Genomic DNA, 27,036 nt, shown 5'->3' on the forward strand with positions numbered 1-27,036 from the left:
GGCGGGCGCTGCAGTGCATGCCGGAGGCTGTAGTTCGGCACGGAAGACACTCAGACTCGGAAGTCAAGCATTGCTGGGGAAGGTAGTTCTGCCGTCGTCGCGGGCGTCAGCGTGACGCTGACGCGCAATGATTTGGTATCAGTAGGCGCCTGGTTGTCATCTTCTCAGTCGTCGCACTGTTTGGCCACCCTTACTTTCTCAGTTCACATTCCGACTGTTAGCTTTCAGTTCTTGGAAGATAGCTGGGCCGGGTTCCCGCCTGCGCTTGAGCTTAAAGCACTTTTACTGGGGAGTCAAGTCACCAGAGTCACATTCTTTCAGAAGTGGTCCCCGGGCAGTGTGACCCCCAAAATACACGCTCAGCCTCTAGCGGCTGGGCACGCCGTGCAGTCATTCACTCAGCAGGTGTTTCAATTTAAGCGTAGCCTTTGTGCCTGGATCTGGGCATGTGTTGAATAAAAGATTCACTCTGACCTTGGGTAATTTATGTATTATTTATATATGTAATATATGTGTGTATACATACGTATATATGTAATTTATATGTGTATTATTTATATGTAGTGAGCAAGGCGGACCTGGCTTCATCAGGTCTCTTTCTCAGTAAGTGTATGTAATGTGTTAACAATTACGAAGTCTTTTCCTGCACTCCGTGGGTTTTCATGGTTTAGTGGACGAAAATTCCTATTTTCACTGATGGTGTGCCTATGGAGCCCGTTCTGAAATGTTTGCTTGGCAGCCCAATACTTAAGACTGCCCACACGTATTAAAAGACATATGACTGTTCAGAGGGAAATGATTTGGTGATTTATATCTCCTGGACCCTTATTAGACTGAGTTCAAAGACCATTTATTCAACAAACTTTTGTTGAGCTACTAATATTCATTGAGCATAGAGAGAGAGGGAAAAGTCAGGTTGTTAGTGGCAGTGTACTGTAGGTCCCATAGCATTGTGTTATAGAAGGGACAAGTACAAAAAGGAGAGGTAACAAATAGCCTGGGATGGAAAACATGATCTTTGAACAGCATCATAAAAGATTAGTAGAAAATGGGTGAATGAATAATCAAATTATCACACAACCCAAGTTAATGGAGTTTGAATTGAGACTGTACTGTGGCTGACTATGGGACAAATTATCCTCATGAACAAGAAATGATTGCATAACCGTAGTAATGAAAAGTGTTTTCTTCTTTTGACTCTAATTAAGGTTTCATTTAATTGTTTTCTTCTGTTGACTCAAATTAAATGTTTAATTGTTACAGTTTTTATTCTGGTAAATAAAAACATAAATAATCAAATTTTTTAATTTGTCATTGACAGTTAATATAAATTAAGTAAAATATTAACTCAGTTCTGCACTATTATCAAAAGTTTTCCAATTTTTCCATAAAATGACCATGTCTAAATATATATCCTAATGGTCAAAACAAGTTCAACAAAAGATTATTTACAAATATGAGAAGACTGTGGTCCTATAACTCTTTTCTCCACAAAAGTGAATATGTAAATTGTTAGTCCAAGAAAATCACAAACTCTATTAGAAGAATGTACTCCAAACAAGTGATGGAACAGTACCAATTTCTCAGCCTTCCTTTGGCAGCATTACTTTTGATAAACATTCTCCAAATAAACTGTAGATTTCTAGCAAATACAGTAGACATTTTAATCTTGTCAAGATAATGTAAGGAAATGCCCTGAAAGATTTTTAAATTGACTATAATTACCGATATCAGTCCTTAAGACAATTTTGCTGAATAAATAATTGGGGGTTTTTTGTTTGTCTTTTTGTTTTTGTTTGTCTGGGTTTTTTTCTACCACATAGGTTGATTGGTGCTTAACATAGTGCCTTTCCCGTCTTACTTGAACTCAGGTGGTCACCCTCAATTCTTCTATTGCTGGATATTACTAACATATTTAGCTGTTGTGTGAGTGTGTGTGTGGTTTTTTTTAAAACCCTTTTCTAGTCCCTTCATTGCCTTTGCATGCATTATCTTCCAGGATTCTTCTCTTTTTTGGACTTCTTCCCTGCCACCCATGTGCTTCTTGGTGAGTAGTTATCAGCATATACAGAGTTCATTTTCCATTGTATCAAAGACTGAATGACACAGGTCTGCTCCGTCTCTGATTATTTACCTGCACAGGGGTCCAGTTTAATACTGTTCCTTTGTGGCTATTTTGAATACTCCCAGCTGCATAAATACACAAGAACACACACAAAGATATACTCAGGGACAATCACTAAATAGCCTTTCCCTTCTGGTTTTCTAAGAGAAACGAAGGCACAAAAAGGAGGCCTCCATGGATCTAGGGTCAGTAACTGAAGTCAGGTGGCCTATCTTCTCAAGCTGCTTCTTTCACTACCCTCTTGCTGATTTGAGAAACAGCAGGAAAATGAATGACAGTTTAAATTTGATTTTTATTTTTGCCTTTCCCCAAATTTCTGCCATCCTGTAAACTCCACCAACTTCTTAGAAAAGGGAGCTCTTCTGTGGTCTAGGCATGTGAAAGTGTTTTAGCAGCAGTGGCTTTAGGTTGTCAGAGATAAAGCCATGCCACAATCCAGATTCAGTGAAGTTTCCTGAAAGAATCCAGACGTTGGTGCCATGATGGTTTTCTTAAGAGGTGAGGGACAAGCCCTGCTCTTGAGCCAAGCCACTGTGACTCCTGGAGTTTAGCTAAGGCTAAAGGATGGCCCCCTTGAAGGCTGTTTGGTTGGGAGGAACTACATTGTGGACAAAGAGGATAGAAACTAATCCAAAGTGCCAGAAATTAACCCCTGCCATAGCTTAGGTTCTCCTAGGTAGTAGGCTTCAGAAGGAAAATATGAGCTTGGAGGTCATATGAAGGTCTACTTATCCTATATTATCTCTAGTAACTCTGGCAGTAACAGGAGCAAAATAAATCTGGACAAATGCGAGGCGTTTAGATGAATCTGGCAGTGTACACTGGGCTGTTACCAGACATCAAGCAGGCGAGGCTGGAAGGTTTGCTTTCTTTGTGCTCAAGGTTTTGGCCATCCTGAAGGAGAATCATTTTGGCAGGGAGTACTTAGTAGTCTACTGCAGGCTTCTCTTGGGTCCAACTGCCATCACCTGTCAATCCACAGGGATGCCCAGCAGGTCACAGCTGACATCCCACAGCCGCCTTGCTACTGTCTCATTACGAGCCTGCGCAGAGACCCATGCCACATGGCAGTCACTGGAAAGGAAAGAGAAAGGCTGAAAGCACAGGGTTAAGAATGGAGTCTGCTCTCTGCCTGGGATAAGGAACACAACAGAAAAACAACCCAGGGATGACATGTGCTCTGGGCGCTTCACAGGACCAGTGTTTGCCCTAATTCTGCATCCTCCAATGTTTACCTCAGAGAAAATGTAATTACCATTTTAGAGCTCACTAGACCACACTGGCTCAGAATGCTTTGTTTGATATATAATGTGTACCATTTAGTCTTTATATTCCCCTGTGTGTGTGTGTGTGTGTGTGTGTGTGTGTGTGTGTGTGTGTGTATATATATATATATATATATATATATATATATATTTAACTGTAATATCAGTGCCTGCCTGACTCCTGTGTATGTCCATCTTGTTCAAACATGTCTCTAAGGTTCACTCTATAGGACCTTGTACAGTGTCATGTGGCTGAGATACTGCTATTTACATTGGTCATAGATGCTTGGAGTGGTTAAAAAAAAAACCTTCTTCCTTCTGATCTACCTGCAGTTATAACTGTTCTTAAACTCAAAGAACAAGCAAAGTCAGCTTCATAACCAACAAAAGAAGTAAAAGATGATAGCAGAAAAGAAATGGTAATAACAAGGTCCCAGGTGTTTCATATACCTTCTCTTCATTGTTGTAACTACAATTGTTTTAAGTCCCCATTAAATGCCGGAGGGGTGTCCCAACTTTTTACCACCCAGAAAAGCTTCTCAAGGATAATTCTTTTACTCATGTTTGTGTTCTCTGCACCTAGTACACAGCAGGGATTCAATGGAGGGTTATTTTCTTTTTAAATGATTGAGTAAAAGGCTCACGATCTTTGACGTCACGTGAGAAACAATTTTTAAAACTATACCGTTTCAAGAAAACTGCTTCCTGGACCATCTAAGCAAACTCTGAAGGTAAAAAGGAGAGTTGATAAGTCTGAAACAACCATGTGAAGCAAACCCCTAACACTATGTCCATTAAAACCGTGTTACTCAAACTCTGGGCTGTGGACAAACAGCAGGATCTCTGAGAACTTGCTAGAAATGCCAATTCTCAGGCCCCACCCCAGACCTGCTGAATCAGAATCTCTAGGATTGAGGCCTAGGAATCTGTTTTCAACCAGTTCTCCAAATGGTTCTTAAATACATGAAAGGTTGAAAAAAAATACTTAAAGATAACTTTGCATTTAAAAAACAAGCCTTATAAGTGTACTACTTCTGTTTAAGGGAACTCACCAATACCACCAGCAAAACTTGCCATTTCTGAGTGAAAAGACTATCACTGATGACCAAGAGGGTCTGGATGACTCTCTGGAAATGACTTGGCCTCTGTAGGCCTCTACAGCCTCCAATGCACTAAGCCTTAAATTCCTTCTAAGTTTATGGTGAACAGCAAATGATACAAAGGACGTGAAAATCCCCTGTAAGCTAAGACATGCTGTAAAAATTATTCAAATACAAAATTAAAATATTACATACAATAAGAACTACTGAAGTATGGTTATGACATCAGCATGGTCATGATGCTGATATTTCCAGTGGGACTTTGGTAAGTATTAATCAGTATAGGTAAAAGATTGACCAATTTCAAAACTTACTATAAAGCTACTATAATCAAGATAGCATTATACTGGCATAGGGATACACATGTAAATGAATGGAATAGAATTAAAAGTGCAGAAGTAAACCCTCACATTTACAGTCAATTGATTTTTGGTAACACTACTGTTATAGACTGATTCATGTCCCCCCAAATCCATAGGTTGAAGCTCTAACCCCCATGTGACTATAATGAAGATAGGGTCTTTAAGGAGGTAATTAAGGTTAAATGAGGTCATAAGGGTGAGGCCTTAATCCAATAGAACTAGCGTCCTTATTAAGAAGAGAAGGAGACACCAAGAATATATGCACACAGAGGAAAGGCCATGTGAGGACATAGCAAGAAGGTAACCATCTGCAATACGGAAGAGAGGCCTCACCAGAGACTAGCCCTGCCAGCCTCTTAATCTTGAACTTCCAGCCTCCAGAACTGTGATAAAATAAATTAATGTCATTTAAGCCATCTAGTTTGTGGTATTCTGTTATGGCAGCCCGAGATGGACTAATACAGCTATCATGACAATTCAGCAAAGAGAAAATAATCTTTTCAACAAATGGTTCTGGGACAATTGGATATCCAAATGCAAAAGAATGAAGTTGGAACCCTACCTCATACCATATACAAAAATTAACAAAAATGGATCATACAGAATTCCCTGGCAGTCCAGTGGTTAGGATTCTGCTCTCACTGCCAGGGGCCCAGGTTTGATCCCTGGTCGGGGAACTAATATCCCACATGCTGTGTGGCATGGCCAAAAAAAAAAAAAAAAAAAAAGGAGAGAGGGCAAACAGCAGAAGCAAGAAGAACTACAATTCTGCAGCCTGTAGAAGAAAAACCACATTCACAGAAAGACAGGCAGAGGACTTTGTACCAGATGAAGGAACAAGATAAAACCCCAGAAAAACAACTAAATGAAGTGGAGATAGGCAACTTTCCAGAAAAAGAATTCAGAATAATGATAGTGAAGATGATCCAGGACCTCAGAAAAAGAATGGAGGCAGGGCTTCCCTGGTGGCACAGTGGTTAAGAATCCACCTGTCAATGCAGGGGACACAGGTTCGAGCCCTGGTCCGGGAAGATCCCACATGCCACGGAGCAACTAAGCCTGGGCACCACAACTACTGAGCCTGCACTCTAGAGCCCACAAGCCACAACTACTGTAGCCTGCGCACCTAGAGCCTATGCTCCACAACAAAAGAAGCCACCACAATGAGAAGCCTGTACACCTCAATGAAGAGTAGCCCCACTCACTGCAACTAGAGAAAGCCCGCATGCAGCAACGAAGACCCAACAGAGAAAAAAATAAAAAAAAAATAAAATAAATTTTAAAAAAAAAGAATGGAGGCAAAGTTCAAGAAGATGCAAGAAATGTTTAACAAAGACCTAGAAGAAATAAAGAACAAACACCTAGAAGAATTAAAGAACAAACAAACAGAGATGAACAATACAATAACTGAAATGAAAAATACACTACAAGGAGTCAATAGCAGAATAACTGAAGCAGAAGAACAGATAAGTGACCTGGAAGACAGAATGGTGGAATTCACTGCCATGGAACAGAATAAAGAAAAAAGAATGAAAAGAAATGAAGACAGTCTAAGAGACTTCTGGGACAACATTAAACACAACAACATTCACATTATAGGGGTCTCAGAAGGAGAAAAGAGAGAAAAGAACTGAGAAAATATTTGAAGAGATTATAGTCAAAAATTTCCCTAACATGGGAAAGGAAATAGCCACCCAAGTCCAGGAAGCGCAGAGAGCCCCAGGAAGGATAAACCCAAGGAGAAACACGCCGAGACATATAGTAATCAAACTGACAAAAATTAAAGACAAAGAAAAATTATTGAAAGCAACAAGGGAACAACAACAAATAACATACAAAGGAACTCCCATAAGGTTAACAGCTGATTTCTCAGCAGAAACTCTATAAGCCAGAAGGGAGTGGCACGATATATTTAAAGTGATGAAAGGGAAGAAACTGCAACCAAGATTACTTTACCCGGCAAGGATCTCATTCAGATTCCATGGAGAACTCAAAAGCTTTACAGACAAGCAAAAGCTAAGAGAATTCAGCACCACCAAACCAGCTCTACAACAAATGCTAAAGGGACTACTCTAAGTGGGAAACACAAGAGAAGAAAAGAACCTACAAAAACAAACTCAAAACAATTAAGAAAATGGTAATAGGAACATACATATTGATAATTACCTTAAACGTGAATGGATTAAATGCTTCAACCAAAAGACACAGGTTTGCTGAATGGATACAAAAACAAGACCCATATATATGCTGTCTAGAAGAGACCCACTTCAGACCTAGGGCCACATACAGACTGAAAGTGAAGGGATGGAAAAAGATATTCCATGCAAATGGAAATCAAAGGAAAGATGGAGTAGCAATACTCATATCAGATAAAATAGACTTTAAAATAAAGAATGTTACAAGAGACAAGGAAGGACACTAGATAATGATCAAGGGATCAATCCAAGAAGAAGATATAACAACTATAAATATATATGCACCCAAGCTTTTGCACAGCAAAGGAAACCATAAACAAGACCAAAAGACAACCCTCAGAATGGGAGAAAATATTTGCAAATGAAGCAACTGTCAAAGGATTAATTTCCAAAATTTACAAGCAGCTCATGCAGCTCAATAACAAAAAAACAAACAACCCAATCCAAAAATGGGCAGAAGACCTAAATAGACATTTCTCCAAAGAAGATATACAGACTGCCAACAAACACATGAAAGAATGCTCAACATCATTAATTATTAGAGGAATGCAAATCAAAACTACAATGAGATATCATCTCACACCAGTCAGAATGGCCATCATCAAAAAATCTAGACACAATAAATGCTGGAGAGGATGTGGAGAAAAGGGAACACTCTTGCACTGCTGGTGGGAATGTGAATTGGTTCAGCCACTATGGAGAACAGTATGGAGGTTCCTTAAAAAACTATAAATAGAACTACCATATGACCCAGCAATCCCACTACTGGGCATATACCCTGAGAAAACCAAAATTCAAAAAGAGTCAGGTACCAAAATGTTCATTGCAGCTCTATTTACAATAGCCCGGAGATGGAAACAACCTAAGTGTCCATCATCGGATGAATAGATAAAGAAGATGTGGCACATATATACAATGGAATATTACTCAGCCATAAAAAGAAATGAAATTGAGCTATTTGTAATGAGGTGGATAGACCTAGAGTCTGTCATACAGAGTGAAGTAAGTCAGAAAGAGAAAGACAAATACCATATGCTAACACATATATATGGAATTTAAGGGGAAAAAAATGCCATGAAGAACCTAGGGGTAAGACAGGAATAAAGACACAGACCTACTGAAGAACGGACTTGAGGATATGGGGAGGGGGAAGGGTGAGCTATGACAGGGCGAGATAGAGGCATGGACATATATACACTAAGAAACATAAGGTAGATAGCTAGTGGGAAGCAGCTGCATGGCACAGGAATATTGGCTCGGTGCTTTGTGACCACCTGGAGGGGTGGGATAGGGAGGGTGAGAGGGAGGGAGATGCAAGAGGGAAGAGATATGGGAACATATGTATATGTATAACTGATTCACTTTGTTATAAAGCAGAAACTAACACACTATTGTAAAGCAATTATACCCCAATAAAGATGTTAAAAAAATATATATATATGCACCCAACATAGGATCACCTCAATACATAATGCAACTACTAACAGCTATAAAAGAGGAAATCGACAGTAACACAATAATAGTGGGGGACTTTAACACTTCACTTACACCAATGGACAGATCATCCAGACAGAAAATTAATAAAGAAACACAAGCTTTAAATGACACAATAGACCAGACAGATTTCATTAATACTTACAGGACATTCCATCCGAAAACAGCAGATTACACTTTCTTCTCAAGTGCCCACAGAACATTCTCCAGGACAGATCACATCTTGGTTCACAAATCAAGCCTCAGTAACTTTAAGAAAACTGAAATCATATCAAGCATCTTTTCTGACCACAATGCTATGAGATTAGAAATCAATTACAGGGGAAAAAAAGTAAAAAACACAAACACATGGAAGCTAAACAATACGTTACTAAATAACCAAGAGATCACTGAAGAAATCAGAGGAAACCAAAAAATACCTAGAGACAAATGACAATGGAAACACGACGATCCAAAACCTATGGGATGCAGCAAAAGCAGTTCTAAGAGGGAAGTTTATAGTAATACAATCCTACCTCAAGAAGCAAGAAAAATCTCAAACAATCTACCTTTACACTAAAGGAACTAGAGAAAGAAGAACAAACAAAACCCAAAGTTAGTAGAAGGAAAGAAATCATAAAGATCAGAGCAGAAATAAACGAAATAGAAACAAAGAAAACAATAGCAAAGACCAATAAAACTAAAAGCTGGTTCTTTGAGAAGATAAACAAAATTGATAAACCATTAGCCAGACTCATCAAGAAAAAGAGAGAGAGGACTCAAATCAATAGAAATTAGAAATGAAAACAGAGAAGTTACAACAGACACTGCAGAAATATAAAGCATCCTAAGAGACTACCACAAGCACCTCTATGCCAATAACATGGACAACCTGGAAGAAATGGACAAATTTTTAGAAAGGTATAACCTTCCAAGACTGAACCAGGAAGAAATAGAAAATACAAACAGACCAATCACAAGTAATGAATTTGAAACTGTGATTAAAAATCTTCCAACAAACAAAAGTCCAGACCAGATGGCTTCACAGGTGAATTCTATCAAACATTTAGAGAAGAGCTAACACCCATCCTTCTCAAACTCTTCCAAAAAATTTGCAGAGGAAGGAACACTCCCAAACTCATTCTATGAGGCCACCATCACCTTGATACCAAAACCAGACAAAGATACTACAAAAAAAGAAAATTACAGACCAATATCACTGATGAATATAGATGCAAAAATCCTCAACCAAATACTAGCAAACAGAATCCAACAACACATTAAAAGGATCATACACCATGATCAAGAGGGATTTATCTCAGGGATGCAAGGATTCTTCAATATACGCAAATCAATCAATGTGATACACCATATTAACAAATTGAAGAATAAAAACCATATGATCATCTCAGCAGATGCAGAAAAATCTTTTGACAAAATTCAACACCCATTTATGATAAAAACTCTCCAGAAAGTGGGCATTGAGGGAAACTACCTCAACATAATAAAGGCCATATACGACAAACCCACAGCAAACATTATTCTTAATGGTGAAAAACTGAAAGCATTTCCTCTATGATCAGGAACAAGACAAGGATGTCCACTCTCGCCACTCTTATTCAACATAGTATTGGAAGTCCTAGCCACAGCAATCAGAGAAGAAAAAGAAATAAAAGGAACACAAATTGGAAAAGAAGAAGTAAAACTGTCACTCTTTGCAGATGACATGATACTATACTTAGACAGTCCTAAAGATGCCACCAGAAAACTACTAGAGCTAATCAATGAATTTGGTAAAGTTGCAGGATAAAAAATTAATGCACAGAAATCTCTTGCAGTCCTATACACTAACAATGAAAGATCAGAAAGAGAAATTAAGGAAACAATCCCATTTACCATTGCAACAAAAAGAATAAAATACCTAGGAATAAACCTACCTAAGGAGGTAAAAGACCTGTACTCAGAAAATTATAAGACACTGATGAAAGAAATCAAAGATGACACAAACAGATGGAAACATATACCATGTTCTTGGATTGGAAGAATCAATATTGTGAAAATGACTATACTACCCAAAGCAATCTACAGATTCAATGCAATCCCTATCAAATTACCAGTGGCATTTTTTACAAAACAAGAACAAAAAAATCTTAAAATTCGTATGGAGATACAAAAGACCCCTAATAGCAAAAGCAGCCTTGAGGGAAAAAAACGGAGCTGGAGGAATCAGACTCCCTGACTTCAGACTATACTACAAAGCTACAGCAATCAAGACAGTATGGTACTGGCACAAAAACAGAAATATAGATCAATGGTATAGTATAGAAAGCCCAGAGATAAACCCACACACCTATGGTCAACTAATCTACGACAAAGGAGGCAAGGGTATACAGTGGAGAAAAGACAGTCTCTTCAATAAGTGGTGCTGGGAAAACTGGACAGCTACATGTAAAAGAATAAATTAGAACACTGCCTAACATCATACACAAAAATAAACTCAGAATGGATTAGAGACCTAAATGTAAGACTGGACACTCTAAAACTCTTAGAGGGAAACATATGAAGAACACTCTTTGACATAAATCACAGCAAGACCTTTCTTGATCCACCTCCTAGAGTAATGGAAATAAAAACAAAAATAAACAAATGGGACCTAATGAAACTTAAAAGCTTTTGCAAAGCAAAGGAAACTACAAACAAGACGGAAAGACAACCCTCAGAATGGGAGATAGTATTTGCAAACAAATCAACGGACAGGGCTTCCCTGGTGGTGCAGTGGTTGAGAGTCTACCTGCCAATGCAGGGGACGCGGGTTCGTGCCCCGGTCTGGGAAGATCCCACATGCCGCGGAGCGGCTGAGCCTGCGTGTCCGGGAGAGGCCGCAACAGTGAGAGGCCCGCATACCGCAAAAAAAAAAAAAAAAAAAAATCAACAAAGGATTACTCTCCAAAATATATAAACAGCTCATGCAGCTTAATATTAAAAAAACAAACCACCCAATCAGGCCAGAAGACCTAAATAGACATTTCTCCAAAGAAGACATACAGATGCCCAGAAGCACACAAAAAGCTGCTCAACAGAGACTTCCCTGGTGGCGCAGAGGTTAAGAATCTGCCTGCCAATGCAGGGGACACGCATTCGAGCCCTGGTCCGGGAAGATCCCACAGGCTGTGGAGCAACGAAGCCCGTGCACCACAACTACTGAGCCTGCTCGCCTAGAGCCTGTGCTCTGCAACAAAAGAAGCCACTGCAATGAAAAGCCCACAAACCGCAACGAAGAGTAGCCCCCGCTCGCCACAAATAAAGAAAGCCCACGCGCAGCAACAAAGTCCCAACACAGCCAAAAATAAACAATAAATAAATTTTTTTAAAAAGCTGCTCAACATCACTAATTATTAGAGAAATACAAATCAAAACTACAATGAGGTATCACCCACCTCACACCAGTTAGAATGGGCATGATCAGAAAATCTACAAACAACAAATGCTGGAGGGGGTGTGGAGAAAAGGGAACTCTCTTGCCCTGTTGGTGGGAATGTAAATTGATACAGCCACTACGGAGAACAGTATGGAGGTTCCTTAAAAAACTAAAAATAGAATTACCATATGACCCAGCAATCCCACTAGTGGGCATATACCCAGAGAAAACCATAATTCAAAAAGACACATGCACCCCAATGTTCACTGCAGCACTATTTACAATAGCCAGGTCATGGAAGCAACCTAAATGCCCAACGACAGACGAATAGATAAAGAAGATGTGGTACCTATATACAATGGAATATTACTCAGCCATAAAAAGGAACGAAATTTAGTCATTTGTTGAGGTGTGGATGGATCTAGAGATTGCCGTACAGAGTGAAGTAAGTCAGAAAGAGAAAAACAAATATCATATATTATCGCATGTATGTGGAACCTAGAAAAATGGTACAGATGAACCAGTTTGCAGGGCAGAAAAAGAGACACAGATGTAGAGAACAAACGTATGGACACCAAGGGGGGAAAGTGGCGGGGGTGGGGGTGGGGGTGTGATGAATTGGGAGATTGGGATTGACGTGTATACTCTGATGTGTATAAAATGGATAACTAATAAGAACCTGCTGTATAACAGGGAGATCAGCTCGGTGCTTTGTGACCACCTAGAGGGGTGGGATAGGGAGAGTGGGAGGGAGGAAGACGCAAGAGGGAAGAGATATGGGGATATATGTGTATGTATAGCTGATTCACTTTGTTATAAAGCAGAAACTAACACACCATTGTAAAGCAATTATACTCCAATAAAGATGTTAAAAAAAAAAGAACCTGCTGTATAAAAAAATAAATAAAATAAAATTCAAAAAGAAAAACAAAAGGATCATAGATCTGAACTTAATGTTAAAACTATAAAACTGTTGGAAGAAAACAGTAATAAATCTTTGTGACCTGGGGCTAGGCAATAGTTTCTTAGATAAGACACCAAAAGCACAAGTGATAAAAGAAAAAATAGATAAATGAGACTTCATCAAAATTAAAAACTTCTGTTCTTCAAAGGACACCATGAAGAAACTGAAAACACAAACCAACAGAATGGGAGAAAATATTTGCAAATCATATACCTGATAAAGGACTCATATCTAGATTATATAAAGAACTGTTACAACTAAACAACAAAAAGACAATCCAATTTAAAAATGGGCAAAGGATTTGAATAGACATTTCTCCAACAAAGATACAGAAACAGGCAATAAGCACATGAAAAGATGTTCAACATCATTAGCAGGAAAATGCAAATGAGAACCACAATGAGATACTACTCCATACATACTCAGATAGCTAATATCAAAGGACAGACAGACAATAACAAGTGTTAACAAGGATGTGGAGAAATTGGAACCCTCATATACTGCTTGTGGCAATGTAAAATGGTGCAGCCACTTTGGAAAACAGTCTGGTAGTTTCTCAACAGTTAAAGTAGAGTTAAAATATAACCCATATTCCAGTGAGATTCCATTTCTGGGTTTATACCCAAGAGAAATATCCATACAAAATGTGTACGTGAATGTTCATAGCGGCATTATCTTAATAACCCAGAAATGGGAAAAAATCCAAATGCCCATCAACTGATGAATGGATAAATGAAGATGGTGTATCCATAAAATAAGATATTTGGCAAAAAAAGGAAAGAAGTATTGATACACCCTCTAGCATGGATGAACCTTTAACATGTAACGCTAAGTGAAAGCCAGTCACAAAAGGCCATATATTATATAATTCCAACTGTATAGGCAAATCTATAAAGACAAAAAGTTGATTAGTAGTTTCAGGCAGAAAAGAACAACCAGTGCAAAGGTCCTAAAGCTTCAATCAAGACAGACTTCTATGTTCATGTCTTGCTAGTGGTCTACCTGGCTGCTGTTGGATCTTCAAAATGCTTAAAATTAAGAATCCATTGTACTGGAAAGGCTCTTCAAAAGTCAATTCAATAATTATGGATTTGAAGCTGACTCTAAGCCATTCAGTCAAAACCAAGATAAAGGGTTATTTCATTTAAAAAAATCTCTAGGGAAGAAGAATCCAGTCGCTCTTGAAAAATCATTCCAGCGCACAAAACTAAATAATCTATCTTCCTGCACTTCAGACCTGCATTTCCAACTATCCGCTACACAGTTCTACTCACATATCTTATGGATAACACACTCAACATGTACAGAGCCGGGTTTATTACGTAGTGGGCAATTGTTACTCTTTGGTTGAACACCCATCCCACATTCTTTTGGCAATAGAAACCTGATTTCTTTCTATGGAATTACCTCTTCTTCTTGGATATAGTTTGAAGAGCCCATTAATCAAATGCCTGCCTGCCCTCCTGTAGCCAAGTGAGTGGGGGTGAGAGGATGGAGGCGATGATCGGGGCAGGAAGGAGACCCAATGCTTCCTCCCTGGAGAGTGGATGGTGAGCAACACAACAGACTGAAGACAGCTGGCGTTCACTCACTCCAGCAGCAGGGTCCTGGCCAGCTGACTGGCCATTCTGCCTGTTCGAAGCCTGACTCTTCAGTCTTCCCTTCGAACCTAGGAGTATCCCCATATTTTAATAAATTCTCTTCTTGCTTATGTTAGCCAGAGTCCATTTCCACTGGTTTGGAATCAAAGAATCCTAAGTTATACACATTATTTATCTACAACTTCTGTCTCAGTTAATGTCACAATTAATCTCCTAATAAGTCAGGCTTGAACCCAGGTCACCAAATCCTCCTCTACCCCCTCACTGGTTGGTCATCTAGTGGTAAAAATTCTGCCTCTTCAGGGTCTCTCACTTAAATCATTCTCCTCATTCCGGCTGTCATTACCCTACATCAGAAACTCATTCTCTCTCATTTGAGGTACTTCATTCATTCATCAAACGGAGTTACTAAGGATATTTTTCTAAACCGCAGACCATATTGTGGCTCTCTCTGCTGAAACAACCTCTGCGGCTCCTCTCTAAGCCTGGCATTATAGACCTTTCATGATCTGACTCTCTACCTTTCATTTCAATCTGAATTTATTTACAGCCCTTTCTCTAAAATTTCAGATTATTTCCACAAAATCTTGAAGGTGGAGGTGAAACCGTGTTAAAAATTTTGATCTTATGTGATATCTGGAACTTGCTTCAAAATAATATGGAATGAGAAAAATATGGGAAGGGGTAGTGGATGGAGATGAGGCAGGATTGGCCATGGGTTAATGGTTGTTGAGGTTGATTACGGGTATATGGGGATTCAACATGCTATTTTGTCTACTCCTGTGTACATTCAAAATTCCCTACAATACAAAGTTTTAAAAGTCTTCACTTATTCAAGAAGGGAGTCCATTGATACTATTTTAGTCCTGAAGGCAATGGAGAAATACAGATTCAAATTCTTTTTAATGTGAAAAAATAGAACTAGGAGTCCAAAAAGGAACAAAGAAAACTAGATTGACATAAAAAATGTAGGAAGAAAAGAAACAACCAGAAAGCATAATCATCCATATAAAAGATGGCATGAATAAAATCAAACCTAGCAGTTACCACAAAAAAATATGAATGGGTCAAATTCCCCTATTAAAAGGTAAAACATCAGCATCATTAGCAGTATCCTTAACTACCCTCATCCCTAGAGTCAAGAGACAAAAGCCATATTGGACAATGTACTTTTTTAAAAAGGTAAGGTATACATATAGACAATGGAATATTACTCAGCCATAAAAAAGAATGAAATAATCCCATCTGCAGTAACATGGATGGACCTAGAGATTATCATACTAGGTGCTAGGTGAAGTAAGTCAGACAGAAAAAAACAAATATCATATGTCATCACTCATGTGTGGAATCTAATTTTTAAAAATAACACAAATGAACTTATTTACAAAACAGAAAGAAACAGACTTACAGATATCGAAAACAAACTTATGGATACCAAAGGGGAAACATGGTGGAGAGGGATAAATCAGGAGCCTGGGATTAATATACACACACTATTATATCTAAGATAGGTAACCAACAAGGACCTACTGTATAGCACAGGGAACTCTACTCAATATTCTATGATAACCTATATGAGAAAAGAATATGAAAAAGAATGAATATATGTATATGTATAACTGAATCACTTTGCTGTACACCTGAAACTAACACGACATTGTAAATCAACTATAGTCCAATATAAAATGAAAATTTAAATAAATAAATAAACACCCGCTCCCCCCCAAAAAATAAAAAGGGTATGGTATACCAGACAAATCCAAATTATTTCCTGTGGGCAATGAAATTCCATCTTCAAAAACAGATACATTCATACCTGAAATGGTTTCCACTTAGAACTTCAAGACCTTCTGTTAAGGCACAGTACAGGCTGGTCTGGGCTCCCTGCTGAGGGGTCTTGATGAAGAAGGAGAAAAGCCACCAAATCCATCTCATGAGGGATGAGTGCCGAACCAATTCAGAGTCGACTGTGCCAGGGTGTACAGAGTACGTTGTAACGCCACAGCCTGATGCGGGGATGCCATATAGAGAGGGGAAGACAGGACTTGATGTTGCCAAGTGGCCAAAGAGAGCAGAAGACATGAATAAACATTTGCCCCATGTGGACTCCCTTCCCATGATGCAATCGCAAGCACTCCTCACAGTAATTTATACCTTCATTTCACAGATTACAGTTAAGGCTCAGAGAGGTTATTAACTGCTCGGAAGCAGCAGAGCCAGGACCTCTCAGAAGCACTTGACATTGTTAACCACTCTCATCCTAAAGCTGCCTTTTCACTGGCTTCCATGATCCCACACCTCTTCTGGTTTTTTTAAACTTTCTGGTTGCATCCTCTTGTTTCCTGGACCGGTTCATCATCTTCTACCCAAACTTTAAATGTTAAGAGTTCTCATGGCTCACTAAATTCCCCCTCTGTAACTTTACAGCACTCATTTTTATCTATGGTCCAAGTGGCTCCTTTTAACTCTTGGCTGACAATAAAAGGCAGTATAATGTGGTGGTTAAGGGTATGGACTTTGTAGTCAGAATGCCCAGTTTCAAATCCAAGCTTTACCACTCACTAGCTGTGTGACCTTCCTGATGTTGTGACTTAGTTTCCTCATCTGTAAAATAGGGATAATTATAATACCTACACCTCACAGAGCTGTTCTCAGGATTAAATGAGTTCATGTGTAAAAGAGCTTAGAATACTGTCTGGTGCGTGATAAGCACTAAATGACACTTATGCATGTGCTATTTCAGGTCCCCAATTCTTTTCTAGAAACCCTGGGGTCAGAAATGTTTCCAATTTCTTAAATTTTATTATATATATATAAAGTGTCTATTATCTACTCTCCCTAGTACAGGTGAGGTTTTGCTGCCAAATGAGTTTTGGTATCAAGCTTAGGAAAAAACTGAGTTTTCAGGCCTTTGTGGATTTCACAATTACAGAAAAAGGACTGTGGACCTGTATTATTTTCCACTTGACATCTACTCTAGATGACCCAGAGTAATGCAGACTCAGAGGTCCAAAACTGACTTCATATATTTAAGGCCAGACCTGGTTCTTGCAGTGTTCCCTACACTTTCAACCAGGCAGGCACACAGGGCCAGTCCTTAAGGATCCACCACCTCACCATACATCTCCAATCAACAAGCCCTGCGATTTTCACATTCTAAATATCTCTCAGGAGTGTCTATTCCCCTCCGTCTCCACCACCCTAGTCCAAGCTACCCTCACTTCTTACCTCAACCACAGAAATCACCTGCTGCATCCACTCTTGCACTCGTTTTAAAAAAGGATTTTAACGGTTTTCCATTGCTCTTAGAATAAACACTAAAATCCTTACTGTGGCCTCTCTGGATTTCACCTCCACCAACCTTACCAGTCTCAGCTCAGACCTCTTGCTTTCTACATTCTAACTATGACTGCCTTTTCTCAGTTTCTCAAGCAGAGACCAGACCTTCATGCATTCTCTTCCTTCTACCTGGAATGTTCCTCAGCCCCCTCAGCTGCCTCACCCCACCCACACTGTAACCCATTTAATTTCTTCTTTTTTTTTTTTTGCGGTACGCGGGCCTCTCGCTGTTGTGGCCTCTCCCGTTGCGGAGCACAGGCTCCGGACGTGCAGGCTCAGCGGCCATGGCTCACGGGCCCAGCCGCTCCGCAGCATGTGGGATCTTCCCGAACCGGGACACGAACCCGTGTCCCCTGCATCAGCAGGTGGACTCTCAACCACTGCGCCACCAGGGAAGCCCTAACCCATTTAATTTCTAATCATCCTGCAAAGGCTCAGCTTGCAACTCACTCCCTCAGAAAGTCCTTCCTGATCCTTCAGACTGAATAAGGTTCTCCCCACCACCCCCCTGCCAATCCATTATAGGTCCTCGTAATTCCCCTTTATAGCATTTATCACAATTATAATTAAATAACAACAACAAAAAGAAAACTGTCTAGACGTTGTTTAGGAAATGAATAAACTAAAGCACATCTATACTATGAAACACAATGTGGCCAACAAAAGTAATGGGGTAAATCTCTAGGTAGCACATGGAAAGATCTCTAAGATGCTGTGTTGGAATTTCACTTCCTTATGTATGATATATACATATGTAAATGCACAAGAAAATAATTGGAATGGTGCACATCAAGTTGTTGACAGTGGTATCTTGAGGGTAGAAAAGCAGAAAGGGAAGAGAGGAGAATACCTCTATATACTTCCATCTTATTTGAACTTTTTACAATGAGAATTATTCATGCATTACTAGACTGATTTTACATGTGATTTTACATGTGACAGTTGTATAAATACTTGCTAATTATTTCTCTCTCCCATTGGATGTGAACCACTCCACCACTCCACTAATCCAGTGTGTAAAATAGCATGGACATTGGCATACGTGGTTGTTGAATGGCCGAATGAATGACTCTTCCGTCATGCCCAGGTTTCTTTCATTGCATCATAGCTATTTCCCACCTAATCCTCATACCTATCAGGTTTTCTCACTCGTGTAGCCTCTGCTTTTATCTGATCCTCACAGCTGGGTCCATCTCTCCACTTCCAGGCCACCCTAGCTCCCTGACCAACCTTTGGGTAGTTTTCACCATCCAGTTACCCCGATCCATCCCAAGCTGATAAAGGATGTTATGCCCTGGGCACAGACATAACTCTCCATCTTACAGCTGTCCATGTGGTTTGAGGATCCTGTTCCAATGATGGGGCTAATATGTCTGATACCGTCTGCCTGAATTCTGCCTGCCTTAATCCTAAGCAACTCTAATTGTCCACCCTGGATTTCCCGTTCTATTTATTAGAAATCCATAGTAGACCATTCCAAGGATCTCTGTTTATTTGTGACTGGAGACTGCCCTCCTCAAGCATACATTTCCCTCTTATATGACCCTTTGTTATTAGGGAGACCCCCTCCATAGTCCTAGCACCTGTTTTATCCCAATGGTTGTAGCCAGTGCCAGTTCTGGTCCCTCCCTTCTATCTAGTTTCATTACGAGTCAAAAAACTTGCTTTGCTCATGAGGCCTGAATTAATCACGACAATAACCCGTGAAGCAGTCCCATTTTACATATGAGGAAATAAGTCTTGAAAAGTTAAACAACTTGCTGCAGGTCATGCAGCTAATAACTGCCAAAGCCCAGCCTTCAGAATTTTCCCGTTACCTCCCAGTCACCTCTAACATTCACTTGTGGGCTGTTTACTGAAACTATACCCAGGTAGAGCCATGGAAGCAGGTCCTGTCCAGAGGATGTGCTCCAGAAAACAGTTCCTATTCCTGTGGCTTTTAGCTACTTCCCATTGACTCATGTGTCCACACTCATTTCTTCTAAGCCTACCTTTTAGCCTCCGGGCCAGTTCCTGGGTAAAGAGAATGTTGGCTAACTTGCTGTGACAGTAGGCCAGACCTGCATGGTAGAACTTCTCACCCTGCAGGTTATGGAAGTGGATCCTTCCCAGGTGATGTGCTAAGGAAGACACATTCACTACCCTTGATGGGGTTGATTCCTTCAACTTCTCTAGCAACAGGTGGGTCAGGAGGAAGTGACCTTTGAGAAAAAGTAGAATTAACAGAGTTCAGGGCCAATGGGAGGGTGAAGGGAGTAGTGGTGAGCCGGGCTCAGCTATGGAAGGCAGAGCATTCAAGAATAAGGCTTTTTGCCTCATTAATTCATTATCAACTACAGAATAAGTTCAGTGACGGTTTAGGGAAATAGGAACAGCCAAAGACATGAGACATCTTTCTATGAGGTAGGTCTGGATTATGTGAATACGAATATGAAGTCATGTCTTATTCCAACTTTGAATAACATCGCTGTTTAAGAGCAGGTGGCCTCTACTTGATGCTGGCCACAAGGGTCTCTACAAAGAAAGCAACACAGCCCCCAATCCAATTAGGTTGTTCAAAAATATCCTAAGGTAAATTGAATCTGAAGCACAGATTAAAAAGTGGGAGGAACCTCAAGCGAGCCTGAGCTCTCAGGCAGGACAACACTATTTATTATACACTTATAGCCTGTTATGGCCCAAAGGTCCAATCACACTGCAAAGAAGGCTCCATGTGACCCTGTTTTCCAAGAAGAACTTTAGTTTCCCTCTAGCTTTGTGATGAGACACAATTTCTTACCTAAGTGGTTGACTCCCATGTGCATCTCAAAGCCGTCGGCTGTCTTGGAGTAGGGACACATCATCACTCCTGCGTTGTTGATCAAAATGTGGAGATGCTTTTCTTCTGCAGGGAAGAGGGGATGGAGTGTGGAAGTGGCCAGCCACAGCTGTTACATCTTTGAAATCTGCCCCATACCCATGCTTTGAAAATGAGGACGCATGGCTTCAATCTTTCCTCTATTTTCCCCTCATACTTATTTTGTATTGTTTTTTCATTTTAAGACTTCAGTTGAATCATGCATACTCTTAATACAGGGCAAAATTCCACCTGACACTACCAAATGGCCTTTCCAATCTTTCCAATCTTTCCAATTCAGGAGCTACTTACTCAGTGCTTTTGGGAAGTGTTCTATCTCTCCCAACAGAAAGACTTCCCAAGCTGAATGGGAAATTCCAAAACAAGAGAAAAAGGATACTCTCTATGCCTCCCTGCCGCTCGGATTCAGGCCCACAAGGAAACACTGGTTTCACCGCTTTGTTTCATCTGCCAACTCTCTCTTATGATTTATTTCCTCAAATGAGTTGTAATTTCTGACTAAAAGTATATATCAGTGGAAGTTGCTTCCCTTGGGAGGCCTAGATCCCTGGGTTATGAGGGAATAAGCCTACAGGGCGCTCTTGGACTCAATTTTGATGTGATACTACGGGGTTTTACGTTAAGTTCTCAGCTCAAGTTTCTTGCACCAGTTGCTGGTGTGAATGAATTCCCCCCCACCGCATAAATGATGTCAGCTTGAAGTTCTAATTTCTTGCAGATGACGGTTTATCCATCCATGTTCTAAAGAGATGTTAAGCTTCTTTGTCACGTCCCTGAGCTGGTGGCCTGGGTTTTTTTTTAAGCTCCCTGTACCAAGGACCAGATGGCTTTTTGTGAATCCCAACCTCATGTGGAGCCTCAGATACAGACAGCAACCCAGCCCTCAACATCCTGAGGTCTCATCTCCTATCCCTGTGTGGATATTTGCACTCCAGACCTTAAAGCCCATTTTGAGTTCTGGTACACGTATGAGATTTCTGGCTTTAGTTCTTATGCACTGCTATGAACCTTTGAATTCACTTTTTGTTTCTGCCTCTTGAGTATTTCCCTTTGTTACTAATGAGTTCAGCTATGAATCATAAGTTTTGGCTATATTTTGTCTAGCATTTCTATGTGTCAGAGAGGGAGAGGAGTCTTTTCCTTTTAGCTAAGTCTGCCATGTTGATTGCAAGACCCACAGCATAGTCTCCAGTTCCACACTTACCTGCTAAGAAGCCCTTAGCAAAGGCTCGAATAGATTTAGTATCAGCCAAGTCCAGTTTCCGCACCAACACCTGTTGGTTCCCTGTCATGATCTGGATCTCTCTGGCCACCAACTCCCCCTTTTGCACATCCCGGCAAGCTAAATATACACGGGCTCCTGTCAACCAACATATGAAAGAGACAAACTGTCGGCTCTGTTTCTGAGTGAGCATCAAAGACCTAATACTAATGTTAAATGTTATTTTCTACTGTTTTTTTAAAAAAGGAATTACCCCTACTTCACACAGAGGTATCTGATGAACGAATCAGGAAAGAAAAATAAATCAATAATATTCATTGTGTCCATTATATATAGAACATTGTACTAGTGTCAGACCAGCAAATCAGCAGGGCACTTGGAATGTTCTTGAATTCCAAGACTGGGAGGAAATAATGAGAACGGTCATCATTGCAAGGGATAAAAGAGCAGTAGCAAGAAGAAGACCTAAATAGACATTTCTCCAAAGAAGATCTACAGATGGCCAATAGGCACATGAAAAGATGTTTAACATCGCTAATTATTAGAGAAATGCAAATCAAAACTACAATGAGATATCATCTAACACCAGTCAGAATGGCCATCATTAAAAGTCTACAAATAACAAATGCTAGAGAGGGTGTGGAGAAAAAGGAACGCTCCTACACTGTTGGTGGGAATATAAGTTGGTGCAACCACTATAGAAAACAGTATGGAGTCTCCTCAGAAAACTAAAAATAGAATTACCATATAATCCAGCAATCCACTCCTAGGCATATATCTGGACAAAACTATAATTCAAAAAGATACATGCACCCCTATGTTCATAGCAGCACTATTCACAATAGCCAAGATATGAAAACAGCCTAAATGTCCATTGACAGATGAATGGATAAAGAAGATGTGGTACATATATACAATGGAATACTACTCAGCCATAAAAAAGAATGAAATAATGCCATTTGCAGCAACATGGATGCAACTAGAGATTATCACACTAAGTGAAGTAAGTCAGAAGGAGAAAGACAAATACCATATGATATCACTTATACATGGAATCTAAAATATGACATAGATGAACCTATCTGCAAAACAGAAACAGACTCACAGACATAGAGAACAAACTTGTGGTTGCCAAGATGGGGGCTGTGGGGGATGGATGGACTGAGAGTTAGGGATTGGCAGATGCAAGCTATTACATATAGAATGGATGGACAACAAGGTCCTACTGTATAGCACAGGGAGCTATATTCAATATCCTATGATAAACCACAATGGAAAAGAATATATTAATAAAAGAATGTATATATATGTATAACTGAATCACTTTGCTGTACAGCAGAAATTAACATTGTGAATCAACTACACTTCAATTAAAAAAAAACAACAGTGGCAGGAGGGAATTAGAAGCAGATGAATTTGCCTCTTTGAGCTAGCTCTTTGGCTGTCTCCTTCCCGATGCCTGTGTTGGCTCCAGTGACCACAGCGACCTTCCCAGGAAGCTGGATGGTTGATGTACACACCCCGCTGGACAGCATTTTCCTGCAGACAGAGGAGAGCTCATCAGTTCTTCATTCTCTTTGTCTCAGCCAGAGATTCCTGCAACATTCTCGCGTCTACAGGTCCCAAGGCTGAGGGCTGTTTTGGTTCCTTCTACTGCTGGCTTTTTATAGATTAAAGGAAGGTTGGAGGAAAGAAAACAAAATTTTCTGCTCTTAAGATTTTCTTGCTTGGGCTTCCCTGGTGGCACGGTGGTTAAGAATCTGCCTGCCAATGCAGGGGACACGGGTTCGAGCCCTGGTCCAGGAAGATCCCACATGCCACGGAGCAACTAAGCCCATGTGCCACAACTACTGAACCCACGTGCCACAACTACTGAGCCCGCGTGCCACAACTACTGAAGCCCACGCGGCTAGAGCCCGTGCTCTGCAACAAGAGAAGTCACCGCAATGAGAAGCCCGTGTGCAGCAACGAAGACCCAACACAGCCAAAAATAAAAATAAATAAATAAGTAAATAAATTTATTAAAAAGAAAAAGATTTTCTTGTCCAAATGTTTCTGCTCTTGCTTGAGGACAGAAGTGATTCTATTATAAGGGCAAACCTTAGCACTGTTCCCTGCAGTTACAAGAACTGATGAATATCTGTTTAGCCAGGATCCTGGTGGAGCTCTTTCTTAGGCTTAGGAAATCACAAGACTCAGCCTAGAAAAAGAAAGAACTGGTCCACTGATGTTAATCTGTCCATAACTGTCACTTTATGGCCTTAATAAAACAGCTTACCCAACACAAAGTTGAAATTATGAAAGCTTGTCAACCCGGACAAAACTAACAGAAACACACACACACTTAAAAATAAGACAAAGAGGGACTTCCCTGGTGGCACAGTGGTTAAGAATCCGTCTGCCAATGCAGGGGACACGGGTTCGAGCCCTGGTCCGGGAAGATCCCTCATGCCACGGAGCAACTAAGCCCGTGTGCCACAACTACTGAGCCTGCGTGCCACAACTACTGAAGCCTGTGTGCCTAGAGCCCGTGCACCACAACAAGAGAAGCCACTGCAGTGAGAAGCCTGCGCTCAGCAACAAAGAGTAGCCCCTGCTCGCCGCAACTAGAGAAAGCTTGCACACAGCAACGAAGACTCAATGCAGCCAAAAATAAATAAATACATTTAGAAAAAATAAATAAATAAGACAAAGAATAATGTTAATAAGTACAAAGGGGAGCTGAGATTCAAGTCCTGGTTTCACTAATTTGAGTCTTTCCTCCTTCATCCTGCTTCTCCAGAAGAATGAATGCACAAACAGATATTAGTAGGCCTCGGATTGTTTTTTTCTCTGCAAATCTTGGGGGCTCAATTTAAAACAATTTGTTGACTGGGAGATGCATTTTTAAGAGCATTTCAACCTTTTTCATTGAACTTAGAATTGCAAAGTGCACACTTCTAGCCACTCAAGTTCCTGCTTAGAACAAACAGGCCATGAAGGAAGCAAACTAACTCAAGGTGACCACCAACGGATATCTTCCTCCCCAGAACAAGCCTCCCTGCTCTGTTTCCCACATTCCTTCAGCTTTAGCTCCAGGAGCCACAACATATCAGGGCCTCTACCCAGCTCTTCCTTCTGCTTAACCAGCAGGAAGAAAAGAGACAATCAACTATGAAAGTCCAGCTCTGGTCGAGCCCCCATGACCTAGCTAGGTGGTTTGGAACATCACCCTTGGAGTGTAACCTTCCTTAGAAAAATCTTGCTGAGGTATGAGCACTATTTTCAGTTCAGGTTCAACTCTTCAGTGAGATTCTATGGGGATAAGAGGATGTCGTGGCAGAAAGAGATAAAAAGCAGCGTTTCGCCCCAGTACCAACACCCATGTGTGCCTAGAGGTGGAAGGACCACGTGTGCAGAGGGGAGGAAAAATACAACTGGAGGAGGGGCTCGAGGGAGGTGGGGAGAAAGGGAAGGGGTGAATGTGGTAAGAAACGGCAGAGGGTGATCTAGCGCGCCTTCCAGTTCCACTCAGTGACCGCGTCCCCCTTCCCCCGCCCATCCAATCCCCACCGAGGGAAGGAGTGTGTGTCTTCAGTCACTGGTCCACCGTCACTACTGGTGATTTACTCAGCACCAATCAGCAGTGTGCAACTCGCTGCTGATTCTCCGGGGCACTCAGCCAGCCATTGGCTGATGTGTCACCTGGTCAGGAGACCACGACCCTCAACCTCTCCTCCCCACCCCCAAACCCCAGAGCAGGGCTCGGACCACCTCCCACCCCCAACTCCTGCTGCGAAAGCAGGTAGTAGGCAGGAGAATGTGATGAAACCCTTTCAATTCTCTCCTTTACTACATCTGTCCAGAGAAAAAGCAAATCTAACAGCAACAAGAGAGCAAGCAATGGAGCTGCAGATGTCACGATTCGCACTGAGGAAACAAAGCAGGGTGCTCCGGACTGCAGCCCCTTCCCACGGCCTGGGGTCTCCTGGTATCGCCCTCCTCACCCAGGACCTGCACCTCCTCCGACCAACCGAACTCCCCTACTTGGAGCCCCGCGGGGAGTCTTCCTTTCCTTCTTTTGAAGAACAGAGCTTCGATGGGGATGAATATTTCCCCCGAAGACTTCTCAAGAGAAGGCAATACATTTGCACAGACCTGATTTGGGGTGCAGCGATGTACAGGAGAAAGGGGAGGAGGAGGAGCACGAGCAGGACCCCAATCATCTCGCGGGGAGGCAGGTGCGGCTGCCGGAGGTGAGCGAGATGCCCCAGCGGTGCTCGCCGGCTGTGGCCTCTCTTCCAAGACACGCCCTAGTAAAGTGCGACAGCCCGGGAAGTAAAGCTATCTGGGAAATGTAGTCCAAAGCTTGGCATGTGAGCACGCTGTTCCCAGACGCTGAGAGAAGCTGAATCTTGCACCAGATACGCAACGGGTCCCCAACCAGCTAGGATCTAGGGCCTTTGGGATCATCGAACCAGCTCTCCCATGGCCCTTCTGGCCACCATGAAATCTCCCCAGTCCTCTCTGTGCCGGTGCCTGAGTCCAGACGCTGGTTCAGTTTTCCCCAATTATGGTTAGGTGGTTACCGCATGTTTCTCCTGGAGGTCAAATATTGGCGTCTGGGAAATGTTCTAAGGCTGATTGCACAAAAGAGGAGCGGTTGGAGTCTGACAGTTGGGGGGGAGGGGGGAATCTTTCCTCCTTAGGGATTCCTTCACGCAAAGAAGCAGAAGCAATCGGTCCCTGAAGACACTACCAGGAGAATCATTTTATTGTGTCTTTTTGGAATTATAATGAAATATAAAGTATAATCGTAATTTTCCTGGTGTTTGAGTGTGAATTGATGATAGAATATAGTTTTCTTGATGACTTGGGTTAGTTATATTAACTTCCAGGGTAGCAATGGATTTCTCAGATTGGCACAGTTGGTTTTGCCTACTCATGAAAGTATTTAATCCTGTCTTGAATTAAAGCCATGGGAATTCTCTGGGAACAAGGAGTTTCCCTGGTCAGTCACTCCTTTCGGTCTGCCATCTGAGGACTATGTCTCGTTTCCTTGGGGGTGAAGGTGGGGAATGTTTTAAGTCATTATCTGTCTGTGGTCCCTGACGGCGCACAGTAATGTATTCTGGT

General features: G+C 41.1%; 1 protein-coding gene across 3 annotated transcripts; it reads right to left on the reverse strand.

Annotated features, from left to right (window-relative positions):
* Positions 1 to 2,397: 2,397 nt before the first annotated feature.
* On the reverse strand, positions 2,398 to 26,263 carry RDH11 (retinol dehydrogenase 11). 3 transcript variants are annotated; one of them, XM_004262150.4, is made up of 7 exons: positions 26,059 to 26,263; positions 23,342 to 23,460; positions 21,904 to 22,059; positions 20,622 to 20,726; positions 19,834 to 20,043; positions 16,320 to 16,509; positions 2,398 to 3,199 (listed from the first exon to the last, which is right to left on the reverse strand). In XM_004262150.4, exons 1-7 carry the CDS (start codon positions 26,124 to 26,126, stop codon positions 3,097 to 3,099), a joined length of 951 nt encoding a protein of 316 aa, XP_004262198.1. In that variant the 5' UTR covers positions 26,127 to 26,263; the 3' UTR covers positions 2,398 to 3,096. The 3 variants fall into 3 exon arrangements, with proteins under 3 accessions (XP_004262198.1, XP_033286631.1, XP_033286519.1); XM_033430740.2 differs by having other exon boundaries at positions 19,924 to 20,043; positions 26,059 to 26,216; XM_033430628.2 differs by having other exon boundaries at positions 2,398 to 3,219; positions 26,059 to 26,216.
* Between the last annotated feature and the right edge of the window lie 773 nt (positions 26,264 to 27,036).

The sequence above is a fragment of the Orcinus orca genome, chromosome 2, assembly GCF_937001465.1.
Source record: "Orcinus orca chromosome 2, mOrcOrc1.1, whole genome shotgun sequence".
NCBI classification, from domain to species: Eukaryota; Metazoa; Chordata; class Mammalia; order Artiodactyla; family Delphinidae; genus Orcinus; species Orcinus orca.